Source organism: Procambarus clarkii, chromosome 10 (assembly GCF_040958095.1).
Source record: "Procambarus clarkii isolate CNS0578487 chromosome 10, FALCON_Pclarkii_2.0, whole genome shotgun sequence".
Lineage (NCBI taxonomy): Eukaryota > Metazoa > Arthropoda > Malacostraca > Decapoda > Cambaridae > Procambarus > Procambarus clarkii.
Window position 1 is genome coordinate 46,686,956 of NC_091159.1, and position 17,545 is coordinate 46,704,500.

General features: G+C 41.3%; 1 protein-coding gene across 2 annotated transcripts; it reads right to left on the reverse strand.

Annotated features, from left to right (window-relative positions):
• Nucleotides 1-458: 458 nt before the first annotated feature.
• LOC123774007 (eukaryotic translation initiation factor 4E-1A) lies at nt 459-16,633 on the reverse strand. Of its 2 annotated transcripts, none has more exons than XM_045768076.2 (5): nt 16,307-16,633; nt 13,295-13,485; nt 10,683-10,860; nt 4,057-4,196; nt 459-3,121 (listed from the first exon to the last, which is right to left on the reverse strand). In XM_045768076.2, exons 1-5 carry the CDS (start codon nt 16,394-16,396, stop codon nt 3,007-3,009), a joined length of 714 nt encoding a protein of 237 aa, XP_045624032.1. In that variant the 5' UTR covers nt 16,397-16,633; the 3' UTR covers nt 459-3,006. The 2 variants fall into 2 exon arrangements, with proteins under 2 accessions (XP_045624032.1, XP_045624025.1); XM_045768069.2 differs by lacking the exon at nt 16,307-16,633 and adding an exon at nt 16,029-16,293.
• Nucleotides 16,634-17,545: the final 912 nt, after the last annotated feature.

The following is a 17,545-nucleotide window of genomic DNA, read 5'->3' on the forward strand; positions in this document are numbered from 1 at the left end:
TAGACAGCTTGGCAAACAGAATATGAGTAAACAAATAAAATATCACCATGCTACTTTCAAAATTTAATGAAAAAAATAATTACCAAAACGCACCAAAAACAAAAAGTATTTTTTTCTACCACAATACTGTATAATCATGTACCGTAATTTTCATTAAAAAAAATTATTTCCATAAATAACATGTAGAATTAATACTTTGCTACACCTGTATTTTGATATCATTATCAAATACTGCATTTAAAATACCATAATCAACGTCCCAACTTTACGAATGGCTTCACAAATCAGAAAATAGTATACACCTTTAGTCACCTGGTACCTACCGAAGGGAGTGGTTCGCACTGACCTCTGAATGTCAAACTGTTAATTAATAACTCAATGCAGCCAGCCAAGCTTCAAAAACAAAAATTATATAAATTATATTGGCAACAGCTGTATGATCAAGGTTATAAAACAACTTTGGCTTATAACACCTAAATTTATTAGAAAAGGATATCTAGATCTACAATTTTTAGTTGATTTTAATGTTTTATAAGAAATAGCAGTACCTTTTAGAAACTCTTAATAAATCGATAAGTAACATCAATTGCTCTTTTCAAGTCACAGTTTGCAAAGGCTTAGGATAAAAACAAAATTCCTAGTTATGGGTCCCTGATAGAGGTTATATATTCTGATCAGATTGTCTCTAATTACCCAACACTTTGTAATCCAATAATTCAATTGGACAGTAGTAGGGCAAATAAAAATCAGATCAAATAAAAAGAGTACAAAATATGTATTTTGAAGTAAAGCTTGAGAACGGGGACTCATAACTGGGCATTTCTCAAATTATCTTTGAAGAACCAGTAGCCACTTTCACATAATAGATAAACAAACAACTAAATTTGTCCCAGAACTAATAATTGTAACCATCAAGCTTAACCATTTTACCAAAATGTATTTCTAGGTAATGACCTACAAATTTGTTTAAATACTGTACTAAGTTTCCATATTCAACATACCTACATGTTGTGTGTGTGTTCCATGTACAAAACATTTGCTACAATACTGTACCCCCTACCACAGGCACAATGATATGTTAGCTCAGCCTTTACACGATTCTTATTCATAAAAATGGATATGCAAATTACCTACCTACTGGAATTTCATCAAGTTCATTGACTTTGCAGCAACATTTGCATGAAAATGAATCGGATATACCTGCATCTCAAGTGCTTGCATGCAAACAAAAAATAAATACTGTATAGGAAACTAAAGCATTCAGCCTCAAAGATGACTCCAAAGAGCAAACTTGATAACTCTCATATATACATGTAATAATATTAAGGTCTATCACAGAATTTAACAGTTAATATAACGAGACACCTTTAGCTGAAAGATATAAAACCATTAATTGGAAGGCTTTTTATTTTATGAAACAATGTGTCACACTGCAGAGGTTCCACACAGGTTTCATTCCTTTCCTAGTAATAGGTGCTGTATTACACTGTATCATTCACAGTGACTTACCCCAAGTTTGGCTCCACTGAGTCGTGTCAAGATGCTGCTCTACTACCAGAGGTGACAGCAGTTTATCTCGTCATATTCAATAACAATGCAGTATCACAAGATAAATCTACGGGTTCTTTATCATTAAAGATCTTTATATACAATCTTTCCATACCTATGCAAAATTTTTAAAATCCTAATTTATTACCCAAGATGCATTGTTATAAGGAAGTCTCCAACAAAAGATGGGGTTAGGGGGCAATAACCATTACCAAGTCATATGCCAATCAACATTTAATATCAAGTTACAGGCAAAAAAAAAGTAGCAAAATTAACAGAAGCCAACCAAGGAGCAATAATCACATTACATGTAAATCACAGGAAATAGAAAAAAATATATCAAAATATCAATGTGTAACAACTATCAGTTCATCCTTTACAATAACCAACATATCTATAATGAAGCCATTATTAATTTTCCATCCACCAGTGATTTACCAACAATTCTTTTTTTTGACCATGGGCAACAACAGCTTCTACACGACACCGCCAACTCTCGTTGCAGTTTGGGCTCAACTAAAAGCCAAGCTTTTCTTTCCGAGCTTTCACCTGCACTGAAACTTACTCGCTACCCACCTCAACATAAATTACTCAGTGCCACTGCTAAATCATATCCCTGGCCACTACAAGATTATACAGTACTGTACAACACAGGTACGTTTCATTGACAAATTACCTTCAGAAATCTTTAAATTAATATACATATTACAAGTAATAAAGAATTCAGGGTAAAATGAACTTGATAAAGATTTAACAATGCATATTTATCTAACTTTCCACTAATCCCCCCCCTTCCCCTTTCTAGAACTTTTTTACTTTTTATAATTTTATATTGAAAAATGTGAACTTTCATATCAAACAATGCCCCAACCATATTTGAATTACAGTATATAAATAAACTAGTAATGATTTCCAAATAAAATACAATAATGGTGCACACAATGGCAACAAAGCAAGCACACACTTACAATCATTGCTTTGAAAAGATGAAACATTTTGTAGCAAAGATTTCAAGTTCATTATCAACGTGAACAATAACAGTTATGTAGTCCATGCTATGTTTAGCAACAAATTATAATTGCCTTTCTTTTATCAAGTCATTGGTGCATTTTCAATATTTTACCTAACTTCACATTTGTTGGCCTGACTCCAATATATGACCAACAAATTTCTTAACGTTTAAGCAAGTGCAAATCAAGCATCGTACACAGCAAAGGAATTAATGCTCTGTATGTACATAAACCTCCATGATCCATTCTGTGCCAATAAATCAAGGTATCTCTTTAGTTTTGCGACATTTTCTAAACTGGAAAATGCTGCACACATCTGGAAATGCTACCTAGATTTCACTTGCAAAATAAAATCTTTCCACCACAATATGTGACGTGAGCCAGCACAGCATCTGACTACCATGCCTGCAACGCGCACATAGGACAGCGGGCTATGTAACAATGTAGGTCAGACAGTGAACCTGTTCTTGGCCGTAGATCCAGACTTTATCATTGTGTCAGTATGAGCTTGGAAACCAATGTTCACATGCCGAGGGATGTTGAGACGCTCTTTCAAAACATGCCTGGGGAAATAAATAAAAAAAAATCTAAATATATAGCAACTAATGCATCTCAACAACTAATACATTTTTGCCTCAGTACCCCACATTGTATTTGTATAAGTTTTCCCATGAATAATAAAAAACAGCACAGCATAGAACACTATCTATATTTACGTATACAATTCCTTAAAACAAAGTCTAAAGAATTTTTGTTTTCGATCTAAATGGCTACGGGTAAAAACTGTACAAGTTTATTCTCATCTATCCATGACTAGTGAACATTCAAGATAATACATATACATTGTAGTACATAGTTATTAGATGTACCAAATTGTCTCGGCATGACTGATGGGACAAGTACAATAAATAAAGCAAATGTTATCTAATGCAGAAGTAAAGATTCAACTAACCAATCAATGGATAATATTGAAAATTTAATGACAAACATTAAAGGTGGAATTAAACTGAAAGAATCCTGGACCGAGGTCACCTATTACATTGCTGATCAAGTTTTCATGAGGTGACTGAGGGAGTATTCTGAGGTCATCTTTAGCAGTGAAAAAGTCAAGTTTTATCATTCTATTTTACTGTATTTGTATTAAGATTAAGGGAAAAGACAAATCCTATCTCCCGTCCACAATCCTTCTTTACATGATAACCATTTTTGCATTGAAATGTTATGTTTAGAGGAGGGAAGAGGAGTATGGCCTCTTGCAGAATGTAGGAGGCATATATTATTGCCTCGCCTTTGTTTGGATTCTAAGACAGGATGACACTATACTTGAACTTTTAACATCAAGGATTAATATATATTTCATTAACCAGGCTCATACAAGAGTAATGTACTTATTAAGCACTTCTGCCTTGCTTTATTAAAGAACTTTACTTAACAAGGCAGCATCTAAAAATATCTTACATTTATTAGCTGTTATAAAAAACAAAAAACAAAAACTTACCCAATTTTAAGAATGCTTTCATTTTTCTTCGCATCTGCAGTCCACACACCAATCTTGTCTCCCTTACTGCGTACATTTACAACTGCACCACAAACTTCCTCGCTGTGATCCTCAAAAGCTTCACCAATCATTAACAGGAGCTGAAAATGGATTTAAAGCTGTATATATTCTTGTTTTTTTAAATAAGTGAAAAAAAAAACTGGATTATAGCAGGTACAATAAAGGGTATATAAAAAACCAGCATTGAATGTAATGATACGCCATTTTCTGGGCGAGCCTCGGAAGCTCGCTGAAGCTATCCAAACTGATATGTGCTATATTAGTTTGGGGTCATCAATCCTTATGCCTAATGCCTACTGGCAACCATGAGCTCCCTCAGCAAGGCACAGTGAGCAATAGCATATTGAGCACTTTACATTTAAAGTATGTTGTAATTGCCACTGACCGGGAAAGCACTCAGAAAGATAGGTGAAATAAAACAGACCACAATCTGGTGAAAATTGGGACCTACGTCTGAAAAGAGCAAAAAAAAAAAAAAAAAAGCAGACAAACAAGAAAGAAAACAAACAAGCAACACTTCATTTAATTGGTACTCCTCCTTGTTAGTGCTCCCCTCCCCTCAAAATGGGGGAAGGGGGAGCCGATAGCCCACTACTCCAGTTCTTGAACAATAAAGACTGGAGGGACAGAGGGTGTCGGGGAGCCTCTGGGACTCGCCCAGAAAATGGAGTTTCATTATATTCAATGCTGGTTTTCTGTCGAGAGCCCTGTCAACTTCCTGAGGCTAACTAGCCACAGATAAGTAAAAAAAACAGGGACTTACAGCTGCGACAGATCCAACACAACACAAGGCCGGAGAGGGCTAGGGACGTTCATGAGATACCTGGTGGCCAGGACCCTGTTCGACCTCCAAAACCCCCGCGCCCGAATGTCGACTCAAGATATATTACCAAAGACAGCAGCAAGAGCAGCATACTTCCTCACATCATGGGCACGAGGGTAGACCACAGGCTGGCTAGGCTAAGTACACTGCAGACAACCTGATACACATGAGCCCTGGAACAGGGAACCAGGGAAACTAGATCCACCCAGAATTTCCCCACCGCAACAGAACCAGGGGCCCGCAGGTAGCGACGGAAAGCCGCCACCAGACACAACACATGACGCGCCCCCGGCCTAACCAGCCAAGCCTCCACAACGCTGAGACGAAGACTGCAGTTGGGACATCATCAAAGAAGCCACCGAATACCATACAAATGGCGATACACCTGCATCAGAAAACTCTTCTGCATCAAAGGGGAAGAGTAAGTCGAATCAGTGAGGTACCACACCGGCCCGACCTGCCAAAAGAGGTGGAGCCGTGAAAAAACTCCTGTGTTCAGACACCGAGAAAGCAGCACCTGAAACCAAGGCTGGGCCGGCCACCACAGGGCCAGGAGTTACTACCCTCCCTTATTAGCAAGGGTAGTAACTTACAGAACACCTAGGGAAGATGTCCCTAGGCACATGCTGCTCTGCCTGCAAAAAGACACTGGCCACCACACCACACACACTACTGGTACAGTCACACAGGGCAAAAGCCAGAACAGGAAATTAAGACCAGAGCTCATCAGTTGAAAAACTGGAGTGGGTGACTGGAGTGGTGGCTGTCGGCTCCCCCACCTTCCATAGCACTAATGAGCAGAAGTGCTAGTTGGGTGAAGTGTTGCTTGTTTGTTTTCTTTCTGGGGGATTTTTTTTTTGCTATGTGCAGATGTAGGTAGCAATTTTCACCAGATAGTGGTCTGTTTTGTTTTGCCTATCTTTCTGGGTGCTCTCAAAGATCGATGGAAATTACGACATACTGTACAGTACCAGTACTTTAAATGTAAAGTGCTCATAGGCCATTGCTCCCTGCGCCTCTCTGAAGGGACCAGGTTCTGGCTCGTGGTTACCAGTAGGCATAAGGACTCCAGGGACTGATAATCCCAAACTAATATAGCACATATCAGTTCGGATAGCTTCAGGGAGCCAACGGGGCTCCTCACAGAAAAAAAAAAAAAAAAAAGAGGCTAAGCGTATCCAAAACTCTCAGGTCTCAGGGGTGAAGGGTAATACCCACCTAACAGGTGGCAAGTGGGGGACAGTATAAATGATGACCGGTTTGTAGCAAAATCAATAGGCATCCCTCAAACTCACAAGAAGTGACTGCGGGCTCGGACAGGTCGATCAATAACAACACACACTAAAGACCCACAGGGTTTGCCAAGGCCTGATGGTAAAGACCAAGCAGGACACCAAGGCACTAGGGATGCTTGCCATTTGACGTTAACCTTACTGCATCCCTTAATAAACCCCTGAATGCCCCAACCTCAGAACTTAGCACAGGAGTCAATGACTCTTGCACTACTCTGAGTGAGGCAACCTACACAGTAAGCTGGCAGGCTTCTATGGGAGAAAGTTACTGTGTCAAGGTAGAGGAATCACTAGTTGAACACTTAGAGAAGGCCAGCCCTAAGCAAATGCAGCAAGTCTTACAAACACATGCACATGAAGCAAACACTAAATATTTAAATGATACACAAGCAAATTGGCTTTCACACACTAGTCTAAATGACGGCCACACCTATCTAGACATAGCTGGGATGCACAAGGCTGGCGACTCGAGGAGCAGTCCACACTGTTGGACATAAAGCTCCAGACTTAGTAGTGTTGACATGGAGAGCCAGCAGCTCCTGGTAGTGTTGCCACCTGGCAGTGGCCAGCTGTAAGTAGTAGGGTTGCAATCTACCCGTTGATTACCTGTCAATGATTTCGAGGATCAATGTCCCTGTGGTCTGGTCTCTTGGTTGCTGGTCTGATCAACCAGGCTGTTCATTGTGGCTACTTGCAGCATGATGTACGAGTCACAGCCTGGTTGATCAGGTATCCTCTGAAGGCGCTTGTTGAATCTTCTCTTGAACATTGAGAGGTCGACCAGTTATGCTTCATAAGTGAAGGGCAAGTGTTGAAATATTTTGGGCCTTTGATGTTGACAGTTCTCTCTCAGTGTGCCTATTGCTCCTCAACTTTTCAGTGGGGCTATATTTTGCACATCCTGCCATGCTTTCTGTGCATGTGGTGTTATTTCTATGTGCAGATTTGAAATCAGTCCTCCTAAGATTTTTCAAGTGTAAATTATTGTGTATCTCTCCTGCCTGCACTCTAGGGAATGCAGATTTAATTTTTTTAGGGGGTCCCAATAATTTAGATGTTATACTGAGTGGATTTTAGTTGTAAAATACCTTTACACGTTCTTCAGGTCAGCAATTTCTCCAGCTGTTAAGTGTGCAACAATATTCCACCCTAGAGAGCACTAATGTCTCAGTATCCTCATTTGGTGTGGCATCTCTTGTTTGGAAAGTTCTTGTTATCCCAACTATCATTTTTCTTCCAGTTGTGATAGCAAATTTGTTGTGCTCTTTAAAAGAAAGGTCTTCAGATATGGCAACTCCTAAATCTTTTAGTGCATTTTCTTTCAATAGTGTGGTTTGACTGTTATATATGTGGTTTCTGCTTTGAGTTAACTGTTGGGTGGATTGTTTTATGGAATAATTTGCTTCTTTGTTCCTATATTTGCTAATGTCTGTATTGCTTTGCTGACTTCCTGGACGTTTCTTCAGTGAGGGTGCTATTTAGATCCATGCTCCTTGTGCCTCTGTGATGGTCAGATTCTAGCTCTGGTCCCCAGTTGGCCATTAAGGACTCCTAGGACTGATATGACTGTGTGTGGAGGTTTCTCAGTAAAGCTAGCTACAAGGCATTACCACTTGTCCCCTCCACAAATAACTTTTAATTAACTGTTAATTCAGTACTCTCAAACTCATACCTCATTTACACACAATAGTGGAACAATACAAAGATAGGTGTAGACTTTGCTGAAGATAACATTTTTCCTCCAAGGTTTTTATTTTTTGATAAATCCCTTACAAACAATTCATCAGTGATAAAGTTTTTTTACAACTTTCACATTGTCAGCACTTTGTGATCTATCTAATCAACAAGCCAAAAAAAATCTATATAAAATTCTTACAACTCTATCAGTGGGCGTGCAGTAAGTGAAAAGTGTTAAATTTGAACCCTATGCTATTATAACAGGAATGTTAGAATTAATAAATGGCTATTAATCTTACAAACTGAACTGTTTTCATAAAAAAAAAAAAATTAGGTTTTAGGATAAATGTGTTTATATATAATGAGCAACTCTAGCTGTATTAATATACTTATATCACTGTACTGATTTACAGAATGATATTGTGAATCATTCTCTCCATTCTCTCACCTCACAATCAACTAACTTTTCACTCAGTAAGTGATAAGAAGTGTAATTATTGCACAGTGTGTGATGTAATCATCATCTTGAATATGATCCAGCACTGGACAACCCTGATGTTGAACACGGCAGAAGACACGACTCAAACTATAGTACATCTAACCTTACTCTGAATTATAAATGAACATTACAAGACATTAAACAATATTTTTTCTAAATACCTGTCCCATGATTGTCATAATATTCTAAATATAATACAGTATATGTTTATACTAGTGATGTGCGACAATTCTGATCGCCAATGTATTTTGATTAATCTCTATAGATATTCCTCCACATAACAGAATTGGTGGCATTATATAGATTAGTGTTTCTCACTCAGTTTCTGTGCAGCCCCAAGGCTACTAGGGATTCCACAAGAGTTATAAATAGGCTAATTATAATCATATGCAAATGTATTTCTAAGTTTTTTTTCCATTGAACCAGTATCAAGTGCAAGGACAAAAATGATCTTTCAGTTGACAACGACATTCATGTGTTTATCTAAAGTACGACTTGGAATTATTTCAAGGGTACAAAGATTGAGAAATGCTGGTGTAGACCAATATCTCTACTTTCAATTCACATCACCGGTTTTTCTACTAGCATACTATTTATATTTTTTTATTCTACTTGGAACATTCTTAAAAAGTACTGGAACTGCACTTTTGGTGTACTTGGAGCTTCCAAGATGTGTGCATCTGTGAGCAAAATAAATTTTGGCAATTGTTGAAGAAGTCTGGAGGCATTTAGGTGTGCCTACAGCTGTTAAAAGTCTCAGGAAATAGTTTTCATGTTTTAAAAAGTTTGGAAATTTGTCAAGTGCCCACAGGACCTGTTAGGTTAACGTGTCACCTACTCCACACTATCTCAAAATCCTGGCACCTCTCCAAACAAGATATTCATGGATTATTTGTAAAGGAAATAGGGACTCCCTAAATTAAATTGAGGAAATATTGGATAATATATAAATTTTGAGTAGTGGCAAATGCTTTCATGGTGTTAGGAGAATGGCATTGAGGTCTGGCCTCGTAGAAAAAGGCTAGTGAAGAGTTACTCGCCCTCACTCAGATGACTCTCAAAGTATGGCAATTACAATTTTATTTCCATTTACCCATAATCTATAGTCTTACTTTACAGTACGATACATTCATATGAAAAAAGCTTCCTGGATGAGAGTCGCCACACCCAAGTTGAGTAAATAGGAATTTGTACTTTATTTCTGCGTAATTTCCACGTGTTTTGAAATAACTTTGCAAGAAAAATGTCAGTTTTGGATGGCTATTCTTTTGTAGGGGAAGAGGGGGGGGGACAAAACTCTCTTTTGAGTATTATAATAAACTGTTTTTGTCATTGCCATAATTTTTTTTTTTTTTTTTTACATTGGAAAAAACTTTAAGCATTCTCTAGGTTGCCTCATTATGTTGCACCATTTCCTAATCTCAAGATAATTGTAGTGAATATTTTTTGCTTGGACTTGAATTGGTGGGACTTTCTTGAACTCCTCTCTTCCGTCTAACTCCTCCTCCTCCTCCTGCCAGTCTGATGGAAGACTTTTCCAGGCTGTGTCATTTTGTTGGCTCTTCTGTGGCCGATTCTGGCTTGGTTCCCAGCCCTTCTCACTCATTGTTCCCACCCTCTTACAATTCCTGGATTTTGCCTCTCTTAGACAGTCAGCTTCAAGACTTAACCGGATGGTTTGAGTATGCCCCAACCTCAGAATTGTACATAATCCACCAGTCTCTCTGACCCCATATCCACTCTACTTTCCCGTGGGGTAGAGTGCATCTTGGGGACTGCACGTGAGTGAAGAGGCAGGCAGGTTCATATTCAGAGCAGACATGAGCTGCCACCTAGTGAATCACCTGGGTACTAATACTGCACTTGATTTGTTGATAACAAACAATTGCTTCCCTTCTTTCTCTATTTAATTAAGATTTTTTTTTTGTCTTACTTGTACTTTCTGGGCAGTTTTACTCAAGTTTAGATCAACTTCAGGTCCCCTTGCCTCTATGACTACACCAGAATCGAGTCCTAGTGTTCAGGAGGCCTGTGCAAGTCTAGATGCCTAGTCGTTTTGAAGATTCTTTGGTACAAGAACCAGTGCATAGGAAAGCTACTGAGGGCACTCAGAAAAGGGAATTAGGATTGCCTTTTCTACATCAATAAACTTAAAATTACAAATCTCTAAAAATTGAAACTAAAGAAAAAATACATGTTTTGTAAAGTTGTTCAGCTTTTCTATGCCTTGTCATACACAAGAAATGTTACTTGTGCTCAACTCATTCATACTCACCACTTCCATCCAAAAATTATCAAGATCTGAAGAACGCTGCTGTTTGTTGAGGTTGATGAGCCAGCGACCTCCTCGACAGTTATGCTCATCTTCCCACATAGGTTTGACACCCTGCTTAAACATGGAGTAGTCACACCCCACTTTCAACCGAGAAGCAGGCTCAATGTGATTGTACAACCTGTAAATTTTATAAGAGCACATCAGTAGATGAATTAGGACTACTGTATACAATTGTCAGAAAATGACAAAAATAAGCATAACCAAACAAGCAGTATACAGTACTGTTAATATATATAATTAAAAAAATAGATCTACTGTATATCTCTTGATATTTTACTCCCTTTCGGATCTAATGTATAATCATTCCGGGGCATTCCAAAACCTACAGGTGCTGCAGATCCTGTCAAGAAATATTTCTATATTTAAATATTACATTATTCTCGCTATCATAAAAGTGAAACAGTTTCAGTAGCTGCCACTTGTTTCCAAATAAAGCACCTGTGAAAAAAACGAGGATAACCGTTCATCAGTATTATCATAATAATCAGCATAAACAACAGATACACACACACACACACACAGGTAAAAGTAGGAAAGAAAAATACAATAAGACACAAACTGAAAACCTGGTATGTTTCAACAGTAGCCACTCAAAGGATGAACCTTTAGTTACAATGTCAGAAATGATTGTACAGTATTATAAAAGAGCAACCTGTCCTCTGGAAAATACATCTTACTTTGACGTAAAAATCCACAATGTTAAAATATGATGAACTGTACTGTACTATAAATCATAGTGCTTTGCTAAGCTATTATGTTTTCTATTTGCAAGTCCTTGGTTAGGTTAGGCTTAGGCTGGATAGAGAATGGAAAAAGAATTTTTTAAATTTTCTACTTTTTTATGCACACTAGGAAATTGACTTGACACTTTCGCGTGGTAATGATGCAGTATGGCGTAAAAAATTTAGTAGACGAATGTACGGTAATGACGCAGTATGGCATAAAAAATTAAATAATTTGGCCTGCTTTCGGCTTGGCTGTGGGTGGGGCACGCCGCAGTTTTGGACATTATAGTGGGGCCTCGATTTACAATGGTAATCCGTTCCCAGAGACATATCGTAAGTCGAAACAATTTTTCCCATAAGAAATATAGGGAGTTGAATTAATCCGTTCCACTCCGTCAAAAATATTAACTTAAAAATACATTTTATACTGAATACAATTTTTTCTCTAACTACAATACAGTACATATGTTTATCTTACCTTTATGGAGGACTCTTGATGGCGTATGGAAGACGGTGATGAGGGGGAAGGAGGAGAGGTGTTACTGTTTGGAAGGGGAGTCCCCTTCCATTATAACATCAGGCAGTGAGGACTTCTCTGGGGTACACACACTGGTATGTTTTGCCTGCATACCACTAGGACCTGTTTCTGGCTCACTGCTTGATTTTCTCACTAGAAATCGTTCCATTGAAGATTGTTTTTCCCTTCTTTGCAACACTTGTCTGTAGTGAGGCATCACATTGTCATTAATAAGATCAATGCAACAGCCTGTTACAGCTTTATCTGGGTGATTTTTACAGCAAAACTTTGCAGTTCTTCCCATACTGCACACATTTTCTTAGTTAATGAGAAAGGACATCCTCTACTGCCATCGCCGCTGCCGCCTCCTCTGAAGATTTGTTGTACTGCCTCGCTAGTTCAACACACGAGTACCATTTTCATGTTTACGAATGATCTCTTTTTTTTTCCTCTACGGTTATTCTTACATGTGTTTTCATATGTTGAACCTTACCACTGACTTTCTTAGTACCCATGGCGTGATGTATAATAATCAGTTTTATGCCCAAAGAGCAAAAAAAATCACTACAATAACGGAATTTCTTATAAGCGTGATCGTCACTAAGCAGGCGGCTCTAGTAAACTGAGGCAGGTTGGCCCGCGTGACCGGGAACCATGCGCTCAGTCGACCCGAACGTGTATCAACGAATCTCGTTAATCGACGACACTATCGTAAGTCGAGTCACATTATCCAATCAAATTTATACTGTAACTCAAAATTATCGTAAGTTGGGACATTTGTAAGTCGAGGTGCCACTGTATATGCATATTCTCTTGTAGGTAATTTTATTGCGAACATATTGATACCAAAATGAAAGACCTAGGCCGAGAATTGAGGTGACAAAGTTGAAAAAGAGTATACACATTTTATTGACTTGACGAGCACTCACGGATAACTCTCTCACTTTGTTTGCTGCGGGTGGTACGCCACGCTTTTGTACTCTATATGCATATACAGTACAGTACTCCTGTAGGGAATTCTTTTGCGAACACACTGATACCAAATTGAAAGACCTAAGACGAGAATTGAGGTGACCAAAGTGAAAAGAGTGAACACATTTTATTGCTCTTGCGCGCTCCCAGGTAACATGTGATGTGTCTGTTTAGCCATCGCATGTATGCGATGGCTAAACACACACATCAGATCTTCAGTAATTACATATCATGTAATATAGTCGGTCCTAAATGCTGGAACAATCAACTAAAGGATACCAATACACTACTTTTTGCTTTGCAAATTAACTCAGAAAATTTAATGGAAGATAACTTACGCCCAAAAGTCCTCAACTGTATTGAAGCTAGCAATTTCCATCTGACAGTCTTCCCAAGTTCTATTGTTCTCGATCTTGAAAAACCAGAGTGTCCAAGTGTTTTGGAGAGGATGTTTAATCAACATGTCCGGTGACACATCTTGCTGCTCTTTTCCTTCTTCCTCACCCTGCTGCTCTTGCTGTTTGTCATTCTGAAAAAATTACCACTTGTTAATTACACAATACAGGAGATAATGTGTTAACTAATTATTAGTCAAAATTATATATGAACTACAATACTATACAAGACAAACGTACTCTAATTTTAATAATGGAAAAATGAGCTTTGCCAAAAATGTTGTGCAATTTGACTAAATTGCCATACAACTGCTGATTAGATAATTGTTTTATGGGAGTCTGTAAAACATCCCAACAGAACACATTTTGTGTAGGCAAGGAAGAACATTGTTCAAGTTCAAGTATGTTTATTGAGATAAGCAATAAATACATCTCAAAGGGATAGAGTAGCTTAGGCTATTTCTACCCCCCCCAAGAACATTGTTTATGTTAATGAGCAACTTTTAATATAACATACCTAACATAATGGTTAATGACACTCACTAATTAGCTTCTGTAGCCACTGCTGTTAATTCCACTGCCACTCTGGATATAGGTTAATGAGAACAGCTGTTGTAACAGAACTAAGGAGCCCTTCAGCAAAGAGAATAATAATGCAAGTTTTTTATTTTGTTTATCTATATGTATATACCAGAGTTCTTACAGTCTTGTAAAGCCACTAGCGCACATAGCATTTCGGGCAGGTCCTTAATCCTAATTTTCCCCAGAATACGACCCCGCCAAATAGTTTAACGACCAGGTACCCATTCACTGCAGGGTGAACAGAGGCTGCAGTTAAGGATTGGCGCCCAGTCAATCCTCCCTGGCCCGGGTACAAACCCAGGCCAAATCGCTCGTGAAGCATCGGGCGAATGTTTTATCACTGCGCCACTGGGACTGATACCTCATGCAGGCACTGACCTTGAAACCTACTCAAACATTTTATGACGCGATAGCTGCGTGTCGTACTACATTCTGGACGCAGAATCTAGGAAAGACTGTTCCAGCCACAGATTGAGGCAGGACCAAGTCTTTATGCTCAAGACACGTAAGCTAAGTTAGGCTAGTAGTATGGCCCAATCACCTCACCTCATTATGGTCAAACCTCAGAACAATTACCATTATTCATCACTCCATTTAATATAGGAGACCAGGAGGCCTGGTCAAGGACCAGGCTGCGGGAACGCTAAGTCCCAAAATCATCTCAAGATAACCCCAAGATCATTTATACTTAAAAAAAAAAATCCTGGGGGTTTGTGAGACTGTGTATATACAATGTGAGTGCTCTTCCTGTCCTTGCATATAGCAGCCATGGTATATATTTGTCCCACTCCTACAGTACAGCAGCCTTGGGGTATAGCATCCTTAGGGTACAGCATCCTTAGGGTACAGCATCCCTGAGGTACAGCATCCCTGAGGTACAGCATCCCTGGGGGGTACAGCATCCCTGGGGATACAGCATCCCTGGGGGTACAGCATCCCTGGGGTACAGCATCCCTGGGGTACAGCAGGCTTGGAGACAGCTGCCTTGGGTTTTAGCAGCTCTCAGGTAGCGGAACCCATGGCCTAGTGGCCTAGCCAGCCCTGTGGCTTAGCCAGCCTACTGTGCCCTAGTCAGCCTACTGTACCCTAGCCAGCCTACTGTGCCCTAGTCAGCCTACTGTGCCCTAGCCAGCCTACTGTGCCCTAGCCAGCCTACTGTGCCCTAGCCAGCCTACTGTGCCCTAGCCAGCCTACTGTGCCCTAGCCAGCCTACTGTACCCTAGCCAGCCTACTGTACCCTAGCCAGCCTACTGTGTCCTACCCAGCCTACTGTACCCTAGCCAGCCTACTGTACCCTAGCCAGCCTACTGTACCCTAGCCAGCCTACTGTACCCTAGCCAGCCTACTGTGCCCTAGCCAGCCTACTGTACCCTAGCCAGCCTACTGTGTCCTACCCAGCCTACTGTGCCCTACCCAGCCTACTGTGCCCTACCCAGCCTACTGTACCCTAGCCAGCCTACTGTACCCTACCCAGCCTACTGTGCCCTAGCCAGCCTACTGTGCCCTACCCAGCCTACTGTGCCCTACCCAGCCTACTGTGCCCTACCCAGCCTACTGTGCCCTAGCCAGCCTACTGTACCCTAGCCAGCCTACTGTGCCCTAGTCAGCCTACTGTACCCTAGCCAGCCTACTGTGCCATAGCCAGCCTACTGTGCCCTAGCCAGCCTACTGTGCCATAGCCAGCCTACTGTACCCTAGCCAGCCTACTGTACCCTAGCCAGCCTACTGTACCCTAGCCAGCCTACTGTGCCCTAGCCAGCCTACTGTGCCCTAGCCAGCCTACTGTGCCCTAGCCAGCCTACTGTGCCCTAGCCAGCCTACTGTACCCTAGCCAGCCTACTGTGTCCTACCCAGCCTACTGTACCCTAGCCAGCCTACTGTGTCCTACCCAGCCTACTGTGCCCCAGCCAGCCTACTGTGTCCTACCCAGCCTACTGTGTCTTACCCAGCCTACTGTGCCCTAGCCAGCCTACTGTGCCCTAGTCAGCCTACTGTACCCTAGCCAGCCTACTGTGCCCTAGCCAGCCTACTGTACCCTAACCAAGCAGCAGCAGTTACAGTAGGTCTCCCCTCCCCCCTCCACCGTGACACCCACAAGCCAGCTGGACCAGGAGGTGGAGGCTGGGGCCCAGGAGCTAGAGCCCCAGCAGGCCAGCCACACCGGGGGGTGGTAGAGAAGGTCAACTTCTCCCGTCTGGGAGACCCGGGCCGGGCGTGTGTGTGTCACGGGGGCTCCCGCCTCTCCCCCGCCGCCTTCCTCCTTCCAATGAATTAAAATGTGTCGAGAAATGTTCGTGTGAGGCCCCGGCGGTGGTGGAGGGCGCGGGAGGCGGCGGCGGCGGGGCCACGGGGCCAACATCTGCACACACATACCTCCATCACGTCGGGGCCATCGGCAGCCATGTTGGAATTGTCTCTTGGACGGTCTCCAGTGTTGGGGGAGCAGCGGGTGAGCGGCGGCATGCGCACCCGGCCTGGCCTGCCTCCCCCTGGCCTGCCTCACTCACTCCTGGCCTGCCTCACTCACTCACTCACTCACTCCTGGCCTGCCTCACTCACTCACTCACTCACTCCTGGCCTGCCTCACTCACTCACTCACTCACTCCTGGCCTGCCTCACTCACTCACTCCTGGCCTGCCTCACTCACTCCTGGCCTGCCTCACTCACTCCTGGCCTGCCTCACTCACTCACTCCTGGGCTCCCTCACTCACTCACTCCTGGCCTGCCTCACTCACTCCTGGCCTACCTCACTCACTCACTCCTGGCCTGCCTCACTCACTCACACCTATCTCTCTTCCTCGCCTGACTCACTCACACCTTTCTTCCTCACACTTTAATTAGAGATTAATTAGGTTTAATTAGAGATGTAAGCTAGCAAAGCAACAAGGTACAAGGGCATGGAGAAACTATAGAAATAACAAGACACTAGAGAGAAGAGAAAGATTCCAGAGTGCCAGGAATGAGTACATCTGGGTGAGATGAGAGGCAGAAGGGCAATACGAAAGTGACATAGCAAGCAAGACAAAGACTCACCCTAAATTGCTGCACAGCCACATCAGGAGAAAAACAACTGTGAAGGAACAGGTAATGAAACTGAAGATAGGGGCAGACAGATTCACTACAAACGACAAGGAAGTGTGCGAGGAACTCAATAAGAAATTCCAGGAAGTCTTCACATTAGAGTAAGGAGAGTTTCCAGAGATAAGAGAAGAAATAGTTAACTAGGCACCACTAGAGGAGTTGGGATTACCAGTGAGGATGTAAGGAAACTTTTGCTAGAGTTGGATGTGACAAAGGCTATAGGGGCGGATGGAATCTCACCGTGGATACTAAAGAAAGGAACAAAAGCACTGTGCCTGCCACTCTCCATAGTGTATAACAAATCACTGGTAACGGGTGAACTGCCAACAATTTGGAAGGCGGTTCCAAATTGAATGTAGTTACAATTTTGAATGTAGTCCCGATATACAAGTAGGGGAATAGGCAGGAGGCACTGAACTACGGGCCAGTGTCCTTTACTTGCATTCCATACAAGTTGATGGAGAAGATTGTGAGAAAAAAGCTAGTGGAACATCTGGAGCGAAATAACTTAGTAACACAACATCAACATGG

Bases quoted from the DNA above. Each gene is read 5' to 3' on its own strand.
- LOC123774007 (XM_045768069.2), bottom strand. From the start codon at position 16,292: ATGTTGGCCCCGTGGCCCCGCCGCCGCCGCCTCCCGCGCCCTCCACCA. The intron at 10,861-13,294 runs GTAAGTTATCTT...TAAAATTTACAG, and splicing joins ACAGTTGAGGACTTTTGGGC to GTTGTACAATCACATTGAGC. The intron at 3,122-4,056 runs GTAAGTTTTTGT...TTATTTCCCCAG, and splicing joins GAAAGCATTCTTAAAATTGG to GCATGTTTTGAAAGAGCGTC.